The following is a 19,383-nucleotide window of genomic DNA, read 5'->3' as shown; positions in this document are numbered from 1 at the left end:
CTGGGCTTGTCTTATAACACGGATAATATCTCCCCCCCCCCCATTTTCTTAAATTGGAGTCCTCAAAAATAGGGGGCGTCTTATACATGGGGGCGTCTTATAGATGGAAAAATATGGTATGCATTTCTAAAGAGATCTCAGCATGGAGTAGTGCAGATGTGACATTAAAAGCATTGGATTGGTTTCCATGCAGCGCCAGCCCCACCCTGACCTCCCACTGCCTCATACCTTCCCCTCTCGGTTGGTGCCAGCAACCCGCCATATTCCCAAGGTGCGAGCAGGGCAGCCTCACCACCTGCTATGGTTAGAGAGGAGCTCTAAATAAAATTAAAGAAATGGCAGGATGTGACATTTCTGCTTCATTTGAAGATAACTCTTTTGGCATATTTAAAAAGAGAGACACTGACACTGATGATTTAGAATTAATTGCTGCAGCAAGAACTGAGTATTCCAGAACACTAGAAATCCACACAGACAATCCAGACTGGAAAAATAATAATTTGGAGACATTGAATTGCTCAGTTTAACATGCATCTTATTTAGCTACAGTCCTAGTTTAATTTAATGTTGGTGGTTTATTTGCTTTAGCTGCAACTGACTGTTTTATTTAAACAGTGTTAACTATTACGTGTTTCATTTATGTAAAACAAGTCAGTGATTATAATAAATCCATTCATTCATTGCTGGTTAAAATTTACTCATTTCTCAAGAAGTAACTCGAGGAGAAAAATTAAGAGATTTGTTGAAAGAGTCTATTTTTATTGTTGTTGTTTTTTGGAATAATAATTTTGAAGATAAAATAGAACCATATGTTTTCTTCTCAGAGTTGTAAATAAATGCTGCTTCTGTTTATTATCATTATTATATGGTCAAACAGTTTGCGTTGCCAAGGTATTGAATCCTAATTTGTCTTCTGTTTGTTCCATATTTTCTTATGTTCTAAATGCAAACTGATAGGGAAAAGTGAAGAACTGATGTTTGAAAAAATGAGAAACAGAGAAACATAAACTGATGGATCTGCCTATACCTAGTCTATGAGACCTTCTTGTGTATGGGCAATGGAGTACCCTGTTGCTAGGAGCAATCCTCTAGCCTAAAGTCTAGTGCTCTATAGTCTCTCTGTCTGCTCCCACCTTTAATAATAAATAATAATAATAATATTTCTTGTACTCTCCATCTGACTGGGTTGCCCAAGCCACTCTGGTTGGCTTCCCACACAAACACAGCATCAAACATTAAAAGCTTCCTGAAGCAGAGCTGCCTTCAGATGCCTATGAGAAATTATATAGTTGTTTAACTCTTTGACATCTGCCAAGAGGCAGTGCTGGATTAAATGCTGTGGATGCCCCTAAGAAGTCAAAATTGGGGTGCAGAGGGGGGCTTGCAAATTATCTCCTAATAAGTTTATTTCACTAATCAAAAATTTAAATAAACCAAAACAATATTATTTGATCCGTTGTCATGGGGCCCCTAAAGGTGTAGGGCCCATAGGCCAGTACCTAATCTGGCACTGCCAGGAGGACATTCCACAGGGCGGGTGCAACTAAAAAGGCCTTGTGCCTGGTTCCCTGTAACTTCACTTCTCACAGTGTCCAGATTGAACAATGGGCATGGAAACGTGCCTTCCATGCTGCCTGCACTGGAAAACTGACACTGGAGTATGTGAAACCCCAGGTGTAAAGGTAAACGGACCCCTGACCATTAGGTCCAGTCGTGACCGACTCTGGGGTTGCGGCGCTCATCTCGCTTTATTGGCTGAGGGAGCCGGTGTACAGCTTCCGGGTCATGTGGCCAGTATGACTCAGCTGCTCCTGGCGAACCAGAGCAGCGCACGGAAACGCCGTTTACCTTCCCACCAGAGCGGTACCTATTTATCTACTTGCGCTTTGACGTGCTTTCAAACTGCTAGGTTGGCAGGAGCAGGGACTGAGCAACAGGAGCTCACCCCATCGCGGGGCTTCGAACCACCGACCTTCTGACTGGCAAACCTGGATCAGTGCTTGTTGCTAAATTGTGTGTCTATGGATCCTGGGAGCTCCTGGTTAGCAGGCCCTGACTCTAGCTCAGTGTCAGAGTCCCAGTTCAGCACCTCCAAAGGTTGCACCACTGGTGTTCCTAAACCAGCTGGTTGCTCCTTCTTTGGGTCAGAATCCTCATAGTCCAGTGCTATTTTTTCTAGAAAAAGAGGTGCCGGAACTCACTATGAACACCTGAGAGGTGCCAGGACTGGGTTGCAGCTGAAAAGAAAAGCCCTGCATAGACTACCACAGGAACACACAAATTACTCACCTGAGGTTAAGCAGGGGGGATTTTACCCTGAAAAATCCCAAGGAGCCCTGACTGCATTTTATTATGATGTATTATTGTTGCCTTGGTAGACACTTTCCAAAATGTATGTCCAGTAGTTGTGTATTCAGACCCGATTTCCTTGGTACGTGAATTCCATTTACCTCAACACACGAGGCGAGGCATATTGCTGGAAATAACTGGGGAGTGTTGTCATTTCCTCCTGCTGCATAAAATATTTGTGTAGATGGCAACTTGCTACTATTTATCATGTTAAGTAGTAGCATGTAGTATGACTATAAAAATCACAGCCAGCGCATTAAATACATCATACTCATTCAGGAAAAAATTAGTGACTTTAAACACATGTAATTGTATGCATTTTGAACTAGTGTGCTTAAACAATCCTGCCATGCTGCCATAGTGCAATTAACACACTGCACAGAAGACATTTATCACAGTAATTTCCGTAGGCAGAGGGGTATCAGATATTCTCCTGTGTAGAAATCAAGCATTTAATGAGTTTCAACTTGCCTGTATTTAACAGCTGAGATTTGAGGAGCTATGCTTTAGTTTCTATTTTAAGGCAGAGTGTGATTAGTTTTAATGTCTTTGAAACAGTGGAGTCATACATTAGACGCCAGGAATGTAACCAATGCCAGGGGGAGGGCAAGGAGGGAGAGATGGCATAATCTAAAGTAATGGCATTTGATAGAGAATAAAGGAGGTTAATAAGCCAAACTTAACATACTGGGGGGGAGGGCACATTTCTTTAAAATAGGAAACACAAGCCAAGTTAAAAGGGAAATACCATGTAAGAAAAATAAAAAAGCTTCATTAGACTATTAATGATCCCAGTAGATGCATATTGCATTTAAATTAATGCTTTGCTTTCAGAGGAAGCAGAATTACTGAGCTTCAGCTGATGATGCAAAGAGATTTACAGGAGCTGAACATCTGTGATTTCCTGACTATTGACCCTTTAAATAAGTTATGGGTGTTTTGGTTTGGTATTTTAAAAAAATGCGTTACTTGTAATTTTCATTCTTTAAATATATCTTTCTACCAAAGAAGAAAAAAGATTTCTGTTTGAATTAAATATATTCTTTCCCTCCCCTACAGGGTCTTCATTTTGGTGCCTATTGGACATTGTCCCTATTAAGAATGAGAAAGGCGATGTAGTTCTGTTTCTATCCTCTTTCAAAGATATAACGGATACAAAAGTGAAGGTTTCTCTGGAAGATAAAAAAGAAGGTTCGTATCATTTCCAGAATAAAAGGGGACATGTTTTCAGAGAAGTGTGACATGAAACAAGAGTGAAAAATGTACATTACTATAGAAGTGACTAGGCTCTAACTCAGTGGAAAAGGTATGTCATGAATTTATGTCATTTGCAGTGTTGTAACCATATTGAGCCTAGAAAATTAGAACCTTACTGCTTGTTTACTGTTGGAATTGCAGGAGACTCTGCTCCATGTATCACAATTGCTTAGTTCACATGTGTCCAGCAGTAGTTCCGTGCTGAAATCACACCATAATTAATATTTAGTACATTTATATCACACATTCCCCCCCATCATGTTACTCAAGGAAGCTTACATGGTGTTCCAAGGTGGTTTCCTATTCATCACTGAGCAGACCCAGACTTGCTTACCTTCAGAAATGTGGCCATATCATGTGTCCTCAGACCATGCTTAGGACACCAGGAGGGCTGGCATTAGTTTCCATCTGTTTCTGAGAGTAAGTGTGACAGAGGCACCAACTATAGGGGGCAGAAGGGGCTTCAGCCCCCTCAATATTTGTGGGTAGGGGGCTGAGCCCCCCTCAGTATTGAGGGGGCCGCCCCCCCTGCTGCCCGCTGCCGCTGGGCAGCACTTGCATGCCGGGCAGGGGTGGGACACACAGAGGGAGTATGACATGCAAATCATGTCACACAAGGCAGGGCCCCCTCAATGTGAGGGGCAAGTCAGTCCCTTGGAGAAGTGGGTAGCTACCCTAATTCTCCTGGGTGCAAATACTTGGTGCCTGTAAGCACTATGGTGCCCTTGACATCTTTCTGCAGCATCAATGAAGCCTCTGAACCACCCACACATCTCCCGGTCCCTTTAGTCATGAGCTGGTTATTGATTTTCCCTTGAAAAACCCATAGAGCTGAACGAGGATGTCAGAAGAGTAATTCTCTTTCCTACTTTCTCTTTCAACTTTGTATGCTTTTTCAAGACTCAGATTAATTCTACGGGATCTGACCTGTGAAGACTCTGCGGATCCCTAAGTGTGCTGATGTCTGTTGGCATCAGTCGCTGTGATGTTCGGGCAGAAGAAAGCTTTTGAAGCTCCTGAACGATCGACCAGGAGGCAGAGAACATGCTAGTCGGGCATGTGTATCTGCCAGGGTCCTACTCGAGAGTAGGATAAGCTCCTGACAGCAACACCATGTTCAAGAAATGCAGCAAAAATATCCCTCGGGCTCATGAAAATAGTTTAATGGTTCTTTGGACCCTTGCCAATATTCAGTATTTTCAGTTGCATGCTTATAAAATACAAGGAGTGCCCAGGAAAAATAGATAGAATTGTGAACTACAGAATAGTTTAGAAAAGAAAATATTATTGTTGTTTTCCAAAGCCGCCTTTTTCAGATGAGTAATGCTAGCCAGGTAAATTCAGTTACACATTATCAAGATTTCTGTAAATATTTATGGTTCTACTATGTACCTTCCGGGTTTTTGTTATAATTATTATTATTGCTGCTGCTGAATTTCTATTAGGAGCAAAGAAAAAGCTAGACAAAATTGATTTCATTAAGCAGCAATACACTGGGGAGAATAATTCCTTGGGGATAATAGTTAATAAAAACTTTTTTAGGGTTGCCACAGTAATCTGCCAGCTATGATTACCAATGTGGATATTATTATTCTGGTGCAGACTCTTCATTATGTCTAAATCTTATGCCTATTTATTTTCCCACACCATCATAGTTGTTGATGAAACATCATCCTCACTCTTTCAACCTTTTGCCTAATTTACTCCTGCCATATTCACTGTTGTAAAAGGACTGAACTTTACAGTTGGCTACTAGACAACAACACCAGGCTTGCAGATTCCTGGTCCTACAAGTCTAAAACCCTGATACCAGTGATGCTGCAAGAAAGAGGACAAAATTGAGCTGAACCCAGACTTTCACAAAGCCTGCTGTGAATTACAGGGCTATGCTTGCCTCGATCCCATGAGCTGCCAGAACCTTGCCCTAGCCCAAGGCCCAGAAATTTGAAAAAGGGGAAAGCAGTAGCACTGGGCACTTCTAAATTCCAGTGTAATCTGTCCTTACCTGATGCGGTTGAGGACTACAAGTTCCAGAAATCCCAGCAGGAAACTGACTGAATACCGGGGATTCTGGAACTTGTATTGTTGTTTAGTCGTTTAGTCGTGGCCGACTCTTCGTGACCCCATGGACCAGAGCACGCCAGGCACTCCTGTCTTCCACTGCCTCCCGCAGTTTGGTCAAACTCATGCTGGTAGCTTCGAGAACACTATCCAACCATCTCGTCCTCTGTCATCCCCTTCTCCTTGTGCCCTCCATCTTTCCCAACATCAGGGTCTTTTCCAGGGAGTCTTCTCTTCTCATGAGGTGGCCAAAGTATTGGAGCCTCAGCTTCAGGATCTGTCCTTCCAGTGAGCACTCAGGGCTGATTTCCTTAAGAATGGATAGGTTTGATCTTCTTGCAGTCCATGGGACTCTCAAGAGTTTCCTCCAGCACCATAACTCAAAAGCATCAATTCTTCAGTGATCAGCCTTCTTTATGGTCCAGCTCTCACTTCCATACATCACTACTGGGAAAGCCATAGCTTTAACTATACGGACCTTTGTTGGCAAGGTGATGTCTCTGCTTTTTAAGATTCTGTCTAGGTTTGTCATTGCTTTTCTCCCAAGAAGCAGGCGTCTTTTAAGCAGGCGTCTGTCACCAGCAGCCACGAAATTAACTTCTGTTACCAGTATGCAATATAGGAAAAGGCACTCTGTTGGGAGGGTCTGATTACTTGTCTGCCATATTTTCAATTAAGTTTCAGGACAGGACAGGTAGTGGTGGATGCTTTGACCTTTAATGAATGTCCTAAATAACTTGGGACCATGTTACTTGAAAAAACTGCCTTCTACAGAACTGTCGTCCTGTTCAAGCATAACTAGATGTTGAGCTCCTCTAGAGTCTTTTTCTTTCTGTCCTGCCAAGATTTGGTGTGTGTGCTTGGCTGGAACTTATGAAAAGGCCTTCAAGTCATTTTTGATCATTTGATCGGAATACTCAGACGTGGCTGTGGTCCAACATCTTCAGCTTCGTTGGGTGCCCATGAATTCTAGTATTATAAGAGAGGGAGGAAAACTTTTATCCATCCATTTCCTCCATGCGATGCATAATTTTATAAAATGCTTACTCACCTTACCCTTGGACACCTTGCAGTCACGCAAGCAGCAATTGAGACTCAGATTAAAAGACGAACTGGGTTTAACCGCTTTGACTACTTCAATGCGCTCTACGTGGGGCTACCTTTGAAGGTGACTCGGAAACTACAACTAATCCAGAATGCGGCAGCTAGACTGGTGACTGGGGGCAGCCTCCGAGACCACATAACACCGGTCTTGAAAGACCTACATTGGCTCCGAGTACATTTCCAAGCACAATTCAAAGTGCTAGTGCTGACCTTTAAAGCCCTAAACGGCCTCGGTCCAGTATACCTGAAGGAGCGTCTCCACCCCCATTGTTCTGCCCGGACGCTGAGGTCCAACGCCGAGGGCCTTCCCTCATTGCAAGAAGCAAAGCTACAGGGAACCAGGCAGAGGGCCTTCTCGGTAGTGGCGCCCGCCCTGTGGAACGCCTTCCCATCAGATGTCAAAGTGATAAACAACTACCTGACATTCAGAAGACATCTTAAGGCAGCCCTGTTCAGGGAAGTTTTTAACATGTGATATTTTAGTGTATTTTTGGTTTCTATGGAAGCCGCCCAGAGTGGCTGGGGAAACCCAGCCAGATGGGCGGGGTACAAATAATAAATTATTATTATTATTATTATTATTATTATTATTATTATTATTATTATTAACAGTTGCCAATTATGATATGAATGTTGCAAAAGCAGCAATGGGAGACGGAATTCTAGAAAGGTGGAATTGTAGAGCTATACATCCTCAGCAGGGCCCCCTACATTCACCACAAATATTAGTCTATACACAGTTGACAAAACAGCTCATATATTCAGTACACTATTGGCATGGCAATTATTTTGAAACAGCAAATTTCCACAAGTGATATTTAAATTTGTAACTTTCAACAAGAAGCAGTAAATTACTTTTCAATTATCCACAAGTTACACTGCTAATTAGGTTCCAAACAAAGAGTTTTCCATAACACTCAGTGTCATGCATTTAAAAGTCAATCAACCTTCTCTCTCTCTCTCTCTCTCTCTCTCTCTCTCTCTCTCTCTCTCCTTTTAAATCCTCTAATCAAATACTGCTTTGAGACACTATTCATCGCCAGATTTAGCATAACCTGACAAAACAGGATGGTTCTTCCACAGCGTGCAGAAAATGTGCTGTGCTATTTTAGAAAAACTGTTTTGCTTTCAAAGAATCAAATGAAAGTTTAGCAGTCACCGCCTGGCAAGGGTTATTTCAGTCCCTTGCATTATGTTGAGTAATGCATAGGAAAGATTCTAATACTGGTTACGTCTTTGTCAACTGTGTTCACATTTAAAGTAATCTTAGCTGAATCACCAAATGTATTAATTACTTCCTGATCTTATAGATGAACACTGGGAACATCTTTCCTTGATCTAATTTAGCCTGCTGTTTATATGTTTGTGTGGGCCAGACTGAAAAGAGCAAGTAAATGTGGAAATAGACATATCATGCCTTGCATCCTAGACCACCTATACATCACCATCTCTCATCTTGCCTAGGATCCCTGGCTTCCCTTCCCTTCCCTTCCTGGGCCTTTCTACTTATTGCTGACATTCCTCTAGTAATTGCCCACTCTTTTACCCACAGTGTTCAAAAATATCCACCATTCCTCATAGTAAAAATAAAAATAAAAATCCTAATAAAAACGTTAACGCATTTTAATGCAAATTTCTCCTAATATACACATTTTATATGCAATTTGCCTGATATCCACCTTTTTGCAACCAATTTAGTAAAGGTAAAGGGACCCCTGACCATTAGGTCCAGTCGTGACCGACTCTGGGGTTGCGGCGCTCATCTCGCTTTATTGGCCGAGGGAGCCAGCATTTGTCCACAGACAGCTTCCGGGTCATGTGACCAGCATGACTAAGCCGCTTCTGGCGAACCAGAGCAGCGCATGGAAACGCTGTTTACCTTCCCGCCAGAGCGGTACCTATTTATCTACTTGCACTTTGATGTGCTTTTGAACTGCTAGGTTGGCAGAAGCTGGGACCGAACAACAGGAGCTCACCCTGTTGCGGGGATTTGAACCGCCGACCTTCTGATCGGCAAGTCCTAGGCTCTGTGGTTTAACCCACAGCGCCACCCGTATCCCGCAACCAATTTATCCTAATATAAAACACTATGTTATTTCACTGATATATGCATTTTGATGCACACTTTCCCCTAATATCCACATTTTAGAACACCTTATCACAAAATCTGGAGAAGAGTAAATATTGAAGGAAAGCTATTTTCTGTTCACATATTATTTTGGAAGGTGCAAAGTAGGTAGGTTCATATTAAAATCCTAACGGAACCAAATTTCTCTGCCATCCCTAGTGTTAATTTAAATAGATACCCACTCAAAAATAATAATCAAACCCAGATATCACAGACACAATGTGGTTCATGAGATGACAGTACTTGAGAAAGGATTGGGGCATAATCTATAAATAAATAGGTTAGCAGATGAAGCTTTAGGCAACCATCATCCACTTACTTAAAGGCAAGGGGACCCCTGACTGTTGGGTCCAGTCGCAGATGACTCTGGGATTGCGGTGCTCATCTCACTTTACTGGCCGAGGGAGCCAGCGTACAGCTTCTGGGTCATGTGGCCAGCATGACTAAGCCACTTCTGGCGAACCAGAGAACACCATTTGCCTTCCTGCTGCAGTGGTACCTATTTATCTACTTGCACTTCGTGCTTTCGAACTGCTAGGATGGCAGGAGCAGGGACTGAGCAACGGGAGCTCGCCCCATTGCGGGGATTCGAACCACCAACCTGTAGTTTAACCCACAGCGCCACCCGCGTTGTGCATATCCACTTACTTACATAAGAAGAATTATTGACATAAGGGGGATTCTGCAAGCTGATACCAGAAGGCCAGTATCTTCTTTCCTAAAGTCGCCAACCAGATACCCCTCTAAAGCCAAGAATAAAGCACAAAGGTAATGGACCTGTCCTACTGTTGTTCCCCAGCAACTGACATTCATAGGTGAACTTCTGCACATCTTGGACAATAAATTGCATGGGTTCGCCAGTTCATGCTGATTATGAAGTTCTTGGAAAGATGCTTAGCCTCTGTGGCACAGGTTTTTATAAAGACTTGTTCACCCAATTATTGTGGCAGATTCTTTCCAAACCTGCACCACTATGGAAGATCTCATTTGTGGCAATCTGTGCCTATAGACTCACCTGCATTGCTTCAGCCCTTTGAGAACAAGTGAGGCACACTTATAAGATTTGAGATTTCTTAGAAAAGCAATCAACAAATAACTATTATTGAATGCCTGGCTTTGCTCCTGAATTATGGATAATCTTTATCACCTTCCAGGGACTAAAGTTTCACTGCAGGATAGATACATTTTCTCAGATGAGAAAGGTCACTTAATAAACAGAGGAATGTACTCAAGAGCTGAACCAACTGTATGCAAAGACACAGAATCTGCTCAATTGCAGCAGCATTTGTGCAGCGAAAATTCATTCAAGTTAAAGGAAATTCTTTGCACAGTGGAAAGCATGATGGCAGGATTTTGCTGCAGCATTCAAAGAATGACAGAATGTAGAATCAATGCAAATATTTCATCTTCTGAATAAAATATAGGCCTGGTGTTGATATATAGGCTGGTAACTATTCTGGCCATATGATTATCACCATGGCTACTCTATAGCCATCTGTTCTCAATCACTATTATGTGCCAATGACACCTACATTCTGGACATAGAGTACTGTAAATAATGCAACAGTATGTTGGCCTGTGCTTTTATTTGGCTTAGGTTTTCTTTTGAGCTTCTGAGGTCCAGGTTTTCACAAAATTTGGAATGTTGGGCAGAGGTTTAGAATGGGGCAGAAAGTTGAGCTTGGTGCAAATTTCAGTAATGGGAATGCCGAGAATCTCAATTTCGGGGGTGGATTTTTTCAATCCATTAAGGATTTAATAGAGTTTAAAAGGTGTGATCGATCTCAGGAGCTTGTGTCAGAGCTGAGCCATAGGTTTTTTTGGGAGGCAGGAGTCCGAGCTGAGAAGTTTGAACTAGATGATAAACCCAGAATCAGCTTGGATCAGCATTGCCTGATCCTCATAAGCAATAAAGTCCCCTGTACGTTAAGTTTAGTTTCATTATTTCTACCAATACATTTCCAAACATCTTTCCAAAACTTGGTTTGTATTTGTTTGGGTTTGAGGGATGGTATTTAGGATGATGATGACAACGATGGTGATGGTGATGATGATGATTTATTTTATTTATACCCCACCCATCTGGGTGGGTTTCCCCAGCTACTCTGGGTGGCTTCCAACACATATAAAAATATACCGTATTTTTTGCCCTATAGGATGCACCGGCCCATAGGACACACCTAGTTTTTTGGCGGGGAAATAAAGAAAAAAAATTTTATCCCCCCCCCAAGCCACGGGGGAAGCCCGAGCTTTTAAAAATGCACCTACCGTAGTTTTTAGAGGAGAAAAGGATATCTGCCCGAAGCGCGGGGCGCTCTATTTCCCGCGCTCCGGGAAGCAGGCTGCTATCCACAGCCTAGGGAGCCCTGGGGGAACTCCCGCAGGGCTCGTCAGGCTGCGGAGATCTGCCCGAAGCACGGTGCGTTCTGCTTCAGCGTGCCCCACGCTCCGGGCAGCAGACTGCTATCCGCAGCCTAGGGAGCCCTGCGGGAACTCTCGCTGGGTTCCCCAGGCTGCGGATGTCTGCCCGAAGCGTGGAGCGTTCTGCTTCAGCGTGCCCCGCGCTCCAGGAAGCAGGCTGCTATCCGCAGCCTAGGGAGCCCTGCGGGAACTCCCGCAGGGCTCCCCAGGCTGTGGATGTCTGCCCAAAGCACGGGGCGCTCTGCTTCAGCGTGCCCCATGCTCCAGGCAGCAGGCTGCTATCCGCAGCCTAGGGAGAGGCTCCCTAGGCTGTGGATATCTGCCCGAAGCGCGGAGCGTTCTGCTTCAGCGTGCCCCGCGCTCCAGGCAGCAGGCTGCTATCCGCAGCCTAGGGAACCCTGCGGGAACTCTCGCTGGGTTCCCCAGGCTGTGTATGTCTGCCCGAAGCGTGGAGCGTTCTGCTTCAGCGCGCCCCGCGCTCCGGGCAGCAGGAGCAGGGCAGCAGACTACCCACTAAAATACAATAAAAGTAAAGCATAATATCTACCAAAGTATTGAGTTGCATCTAGACGAAGAGATTGTACACACTTTCGCTTTTCCTGTCACTTCCCCTCAGGAAAACTTGCCGTTTACCACTGAATTGGAACAAACATCTCTAGATTTTTCTGCAAATTGATGTTTGTTCCAATTCAGCGATAAGCAGTTGGTTTTCCTGAGGAAAGCGGCAAGACCAATGAAAAACCGCTCAGACCCACAAGAAAAGTGGAAACCTCTCAGATATGTGCTTTTGGGGCATAGAACAAGCAGAACAGTGGACGAGCCCTATGTTCGTGGTACCAAGTTCCCACTGAAATCAGTGAAGCAACAAACTTGAGCTGCAACCCTATACCCTTTCCCCCTAGGATTAAACAGCATTGAACTCAATGGGACCATGTTGCACATGTTTCTGGAAAATTTACTGATAACAGCAGGGCCTTTTCAATAAGGCCATGCAAATCTAGAATAGCCTACTGAGAAGTCTATTTGCAAGCCTCCATGTTGATGTTTCAAAAGAAACTCAAGACCTTGTTTGTCATTCAGTTCTGACTGCACTCACATTGGTAGGGTTTGAACCCTCACACAGCATTATTATTTTTTTAAAAGACTACATTTTAGTGCACTTTTCTGGATATGGGTGAGGTTTGGTTCTTATTCTAAGGCATGGATAGGACACCTCTGGTATTCAAGTGGCCGGGAGTTGTTGGAGTCCAACAACATCTGTAGCATCACAGATTCCTCATCTGTGCTCTAGGGTAAGGATTCTTCCCGCTGTTTGGTTAAGTCTTCAGACTTGACCCAGATCCACTTGGGCCTCACATACCCTATTGAGAGCCACATCAGCGATGCTTTATCTAATCAGAATCCATTGTGCCACCTGCACCTATGTTTTCACAATAGAACTTGGGTCAAATCTGTGATAAAAGTGTCAGCATCGCCCTTGAGCCAGTGCCACCGACTGGGGTCAACCACTTCAGCCCCGACTGGGCCAGGCGAGCTGGCGTAGTACTTCCAGAGACCTTCTTCTGCAGGAACAGGTCTAAGTGCTGTGGACTCACAACTCAGAGCTGTGAGCACCGAACTCACTTCCAGAAGACAGCCGTGCCCAGCAGAGTATAGCAGAGCATAAATCACTCAGACGACAGTGCTGAAGAATATCTTCTTTTATTCACTAACAGCTCCTGTACTATACAAACTATATACAAATGGAGATGCTGGACTGCACTGAGTGTTACAGCTGCTGCAGCGACCTTATCTACACAGAGATAACACTCAATCTCCCCTCTGAAGTGAGCCTGGAGCGGAATAAGTAGCAAGCACAATCTGCCCCCTCCTCTCTGGAAAATCAGCAGATTCTTGCAATGGGAGGGGTGAAATCTCCTCAAAAAGCACAGGAATTTTCCTAGGTGAATCAGTCCAGCACATTCTCCTCTAATAATCCAAGCCAAGTCTACCATTAGGCTATGTGAAGCAACCACCTCAGGTAGCAGATGCTTAGGATCAGCAGTAGCAATCTCAGCTATTCCTACTGAGCCACCAGCCATTGCCCTTTGGCACCACATGGTATCTTCTGGCCACCCTAATCTGGCTTGCTGCTTCAAGGTTTGGTACTGAAGTAAGATTCAACTGTTGGTCCTGGAGTATTCTTCTGTAAGTAGAATTAGAGGAGCCGCGTCTTGTACTTCGCTTCAGGCACCAAAAGGTTTTAGGCCAGTCCTGCTAACCACGGGCAATCAGATGCCTCCAGAAGCAGGACATTATGATTTAGGTGGCAGCCCTGAGATTGTATCCAAGAACCACAAGTATAAGCTATCTCTTTTTAGACTTAATATGTGGACTAAATGAACATAAATAAGCAGAGGAGAGGGTGGCATTCTGTACACATTCATTTTCCAGGACCTCCCTTCATGGTTGAGACGGAAGCCTCTGGTGACAATGTCTGGTGTGTGTGTGTGTGTGTGTGTGTGAAGCATGTTTTCTGTTTTGACTTAATATTTATGGCTGCCACCTAAATCAAGAAAACTATTAGGTGGCGCTGTGGGTTAAACCACTGAGCCTAGGACTTGCCGATCAGAAGGTCGGCGGTTCGAATCCCTGCGAAGGGGTGAGCTCCAGTTGCTCGGTCCCAGCTCCTGCCAACCTAGCAGTTCGAAAGCATGTCAAAGTGCAAGTAGATAAATAGGTACCGCTCTGGCAGGAAGGTAAGCGGCGCTTCCGTGCACTGCTCTGGTTCACCAGAAGCGGCTTAGTCATGCTGGCCACATGACCCGGAAGCTGTACGCCGGCTCCCTCGGCCAATAAAGCGAGATGAGTGCCGCAACCCCAGAGTCGGCCATGACTGGACCTAACAGTCAGGGGTCCCTTTACCTTTACCTTATTAGATGCACACTGTTGCAAACTAGCTCAAAAATATGCCACCATTTTTCCCAACTGTTGTATAAGATTTTATATCAGATTTATATCAGTTTCAGATTTCCCTGACACCTGGCCTGCCCCTTAAACCATTTGTTTTGAGTAATGCAGAGATAAGCTGCCCTAGTTTTTGTAGTCTGCGGTGCAATGCTCTTTATTTAATCATATCTGCCTGAGATATATTAGAGGCATTCTTCACTTGTTTTCTGCATAAATGTGGCTTTCTGGAAATACTGTTAAATCCCTCTTTTTCCTCTCTTGTATAGCTCTAGCTGATTGCTGCGGCATAAATCACAGAATTATGTCTAGGTTCCTTCACTGTGTTATTCCAGTGACTATTTGTATCATTACAGGTGGGAGTTACAAGAAAATGTTGCTGCATAAAGTGTTCCTGTTCCAGCTGACTGGCTGGAACCCTGCCTGCTTCTAGGATATTCCTAGTGCTTTTTTCTGAGGGGTACGCAAGGGTACGCATATCCCTAAACATTTTGTGAATCTAAGTTTGGCCTCATGGAGAGGTAGTATTTCAATATGAGTAGGAAAATGAGAGTACCCCTAAGCATTTTTTAAAAGGAAAGAAAGCACTGGATATTCCATTCTGTTTCTCTCCTTCCAACAATTAGTCAGCCTTCCATGGCCTTTAACCACAGAAGCAACTTACGTGCTGGTAACAGTGACAGATTAAGGACCTTCCATGGTTCCAGTTACAGATAGGTAGCCGTGTTGGTCTGCCATAGTCACTTCTGAAGAAGTGTGCATGCACACGAAAGCTCATACCAAGAACTAACTTAGTTGGTCTTTAAGGTGCTTCTGGAAGGAATTTTTTTAGATTAAGGACCATTTCCCAGGCTATGGACCTGCTTCTTCTGGGGGAGTTCAACGCTAGCTAGTGCAGGATTGCCACTGTGTCCTTCAACATTACTTTAGCCTGGCATTGATGGCATTGATTTAGCACTCCTGCTGCTTTACCTTCAATTTGATGAAAACGAGTAATAGAGTTAAGTGTCATCCACTTATTCATAACACTTCACCCCAGATCTTTGCATGGCCTTTCTCAGTGATTTCATGCAAATGTTAAGTAGCACGGCGGACCAAATGGAACCCTACAGACCCCATGGCATAATGCCAAGGATCTGAGAAGGAGTCTTCTGGGATTGCTTGAAACCCCTCCCTCCGTTGAAATGGATCTGGAAACTCAGGCTCATCCAAAGAATGCCTGGACCAGCCTTTCAAACACCTTGTCCGTTAGCAACTGGCTGATAATTACTAATATCTTCTGGTTCCGGAGCAGGTTTTTGTTTAGAGGCAGCCAAAGCATTTGGTCTCTCAAGAAGACATTTATCTCAAGAAGAATTTATCATCTTCTGGACCCAGCAAGCCAGCAAATTTTACCCCAGTGTAAATTACATTGGATTCCTATGATTTGTAATTCTTTGTTTCTTTCAGCAATGAAATAAGCTGCCTATGGAAGTTAGTGAATTCCTTTTCTGGATGCTTTCGAGGAAAGAGAAGAAAGGCATTGGGACTTCCGGGTTGGCGCGATTCGGAAATGGCGGATTCCCTCCGAGCTGCGGAGGGAATCGGCTCAACCGAGGACGGGTCTTTGCCGCGCCGGCGACGCGGGGACCCTTAAAAACCGCAGACGCGGAAGCCTGACTCGGCGGGTGCCTTAAGCGCCCCCCGATCCACGAAGAGCCTTTTTAAAGGCTGCGGAGAGGATACGGAGGGCGGCGTGGCACTGAGAGTTGATCGCTACCTCGGTGGAGTGAAGCCGCGAGCCATGACCAGAGAGCGCTGACTTCCTTCCTTGAAATTTGGACTGAAAAGAAAGAACCCGTGAGTAAGACGGAATTGGATTTTAAAAACATTGCCCTGAATTGGAGACGACCGGGGGGTGTGCTAAAAGGAAGTCCGCACCCCCCCCCCTTGCAGACGATCTAAGCAACGACAAAGTGCTAAGCTGGAGAGCCTACCCTTGGAGGGGTGAGTTAAAAAGGACACTAACTTCTAAGATTTAGTTAAAGGTAATTTTGAGCTGGAGAGTGGAGACTGGGAAGCCTTCTTTTGCTTTAAACAACCCCCCCTCCCGGGCCCGGGAGCGTCCTGTCTCTGTGCCTGTGTAAGAGCTGCGGAGTTTGACAGCTGTCAAAGCTGTCAAGCGGGCAGTCTAGAGTGGAAAAATTGCTACTTAAGATCCCTCTGGACTAAGATGAGTTACAATTGAATCAAGATTGTTGGAAACAAAGTAATAAAAATAAGTTAAATGATTGTTGGAGAAAAGACTAATAAGTAACCAGATTCCCCCTAGGGGGAATTCTGTGAAACTACAATGGATACAATGGCTGTGGATGGAAAGTTACTAGTGGAAATCGAAAGGATGTTTCAATTGGTGGGAACTTTACAAGAGCAGAGCTTAGCTATGAATAAACAACTTATGACCTTGACTTCTGGAACAGGCAGCTCTGCTGTTTGTATTGAGGACCTGAATGAGAAAGAATCCACAGCTGAATGGGAACTGATATCTGAAAAGGTGGAAGAGACTAAACAAGAAAAAGAGAAAGTAAAGCTGGGAAGTAATAACCAAAAGCCGACATCTGTGGAACACAAGCAAGGAGATTTTTGGATTACACCTACCACAAGTCTGCGAAAGAAGAAGAAGATGAAGGAGGAGGCCCCGGGAGTTTATGGAACACAGGAACTTAAAACAAAGAAATATGATGGGGGCCTCCATCCTGACTTTGACTTTGAGGATGCAGGATTTGTGGAAACCTTTCAGCAGTGGCTTTCAAATGTCCTTGTGGGAAGAGAATATGGTTTGATGGCGAAAGAGCTTTTTCCAGACTTGATGACCGACATAAAGGACTACCAACAAGATCGGCGGAGAGGGACTGAAAGAGACTTGAAAGCCTCGGACGTGAGGAACCCAGGCTAAGAACTGCTATTCTGGATATGTATGGGAAGGGACAAAAACCGGGGATGGGAGGGAGGGAAGAAGAGAATCTTAAAAACACTCAAGACCTTTAGGTTTAGTTAATATGACTTTTAATTAAGACAAAATGAGAAATCGACGGAAGAGAATTTGAGTCCAACTTAGGAAAAATCTATATTTCTTTATAAAAAAGGTGATAAGATGGTTAAGAGGAGAAACACCAAATTGCTGACACAATCTTGGGAATTGGGATGCACGAGGGGGGGTGGGGGGAAGTCTGGAAATAGGGTTAGGAAACTAGGATTTTCAGAATTTATGCATGTTTTTGTCTGTGTCTTTTCTGTGTGTGTTTTGTCTTTATAAAAGTGGAAAAACCAATAAAAAATTATTTTAAAAAAGAGAAGAAAGGCATTGGTTAGGGGTGATTCTGATAGAATGTGGCCTCTCTTCTTAATCTCTGAGTGGCCCTGAAAGTTAATAAAATGTGTGAATTCAGGAAGAGTGTGCTGGTGCTTTCTCCAATGTGAGAATTCCATCCAAATACCTTGTATTTAGCAGTGGCTTATAATGATTTGAAGATTATGGTGTTCATTCTAATGCAAAAAAAAGCTGTAAAAATAAAAACCAGTGCATTCAAGTAGATGGCATGATGCTAGAAAAGCCTTTGGGGGTTTCACAGCAGTGTTAAAAAAAGGCTCCTTAGCCAGCTCTGCAGGGTGAACAAAACATGTCCAGAATCATTTTAGGGAGAGGTGATTGCCCCTCTGTGTTGCCTCATTAATGGACTTGCTTTCCATTTAAGCCTTCACATCAATCATGTAGGCATCAAGTCTCGCTGTTTTCTTTTGTGCAGACGTCAAGATGCACTTTTTATCTATTGCTGATTTCTTGCTGTGCTAATTGGGTTTTCCTCACCTCATCTGTATATTTGGCATTGATTTTAATTACGCTTGCTTGATGGACAGCTTAGTTTGAAGCTCCCCAAATTCCTTTTCTCATTTCTAGCAACAAGTTTAAGTTTACAATTACTTGAGGAAAGGGTGCAAGACTTCATTAAAAATAATAATCACCAAATTGTTCCCATTGTACCTGAAATGCTTTTATTGAACAAGCCTGGACATTTGTAGGTGATTACCTACTTCATGAGATGCTAAAGTTGGAATTGTGAGCAGCAAATCAAATAAATCAATTAATGTAATAATTACACACAATCAGTGTGTGAACAGATATATATTCTTAAGGCTGAAGTTCTGTATCCACTTCCCTGGGAGCAAGTCGTGTTGAACTCAATGAGACTTGCTTTGGAATAGACATATTACAGCAGAGCTTTTCAAACTGTGTGTTACAATACGTTAGTGTGTCAGATGCAATATGTAGGTACAGTGGTGCCTCGCAAGACGAAAAGAATCCGTTCTGTGATTCTCTTCGTCTAGCGGTTTTTTCGTCTTGCGAAGCAAGCCCATTGAAGGATTAGCGAATTAGCGCTATTAGCGCTATTAGCAGCTTTTAGCGGCTTATCTGCTAATCGGATCAGCTGATAAGCTGCTTAGCGGCTTAGAAAAAGGGGGGGAGGGGAAAAAACCAGCAGGAACTCGCAAGACATTGTCGTCTTGCGAAGCAAGCCCATAGGAAATTCGTTTTGCGAAGCACCTCCAAAACGGAAAACTCTTTCGTCTAGCGAGTTTTCCGTCTTGCGAGGCATTCGTCTTGCGGGGCACCACTGTATGTCACACGAACACTCCCTGTGCTCTTCCCAGGGCTGGAAAAGGGTTAGTTTAATCTCCGCTTTGCTTTTGCATGTCTAAAAAACATGTCACCAACATGAAAAGTTTGGGAAACTCTGTATTACAGGATTGCACTGTTAGTGTGGTATAAATTGTTTCTATACACATTTATTCCGATCCACAGCATTTGTTTTCAAGGCAAGTAATGTGTTTTCAGACCCCTTCTGCGACATTGAGGGTCCCGCCAGGTGTTCAAATAGAGGAGCATCACAGATGATGTGGACAGAGTTGGCATATCCTCTGTGTTGATTAATGGGCAATAGGCAATTCACAGCCCAACTCACATTGAGTTCCTTGGTGCCTACTGCGCAGATAACTGAACTCTTGCAGTCACAGTGTTTTACACATTGATATGATTCATGATGATACTCTCATTCCTAGTTAGTAGCTTTATATTTGTG

The 19,383-nt window shown here is 43.8% G+C and overlaps 1 protein-coding gene across 2 annotated transcripts in view; it reads left to right on the top strand.

Annotated features, from left to right (window-relative positions):
* The window catches only part of KCNH8 (potassium voltage-gated channel subfamily H member 8), a 168,818-nt gene that overhangs the window by 73,688 nt on the left and 75,747 nt on the right, over positions 1-19,383 (top strand). For both annotated transcript variants that reach the window (XM_081164401.1, XM_081164400.1), the window contains exon 3: positions 3,409-3,540. In XM_081164401.1, the coding sequence (XP_081020527.1) occupies positions 3,409-3,540 (132 nt within the window). The remainder of the gene's footprint in view (positions 1-3,408; positions 3,541-19,383) is intronic.

This window comes from Podarcis bocagei, assembly GCF_964188305.1.
Source record: "Podarcis bocagei genome assembly, chromosome: 12".
NCBI classification, from domain to species: Eukaryota; Metazoa; Chordata; class Lepidosauria; order Squamata; family Lacertidae; genus Podarcis; species Podarcis bocagei.
Note: the sequence above shows the minus strand (reverse complement) of the source record. Positions and strands in the feature narration are given on the sequence as shown.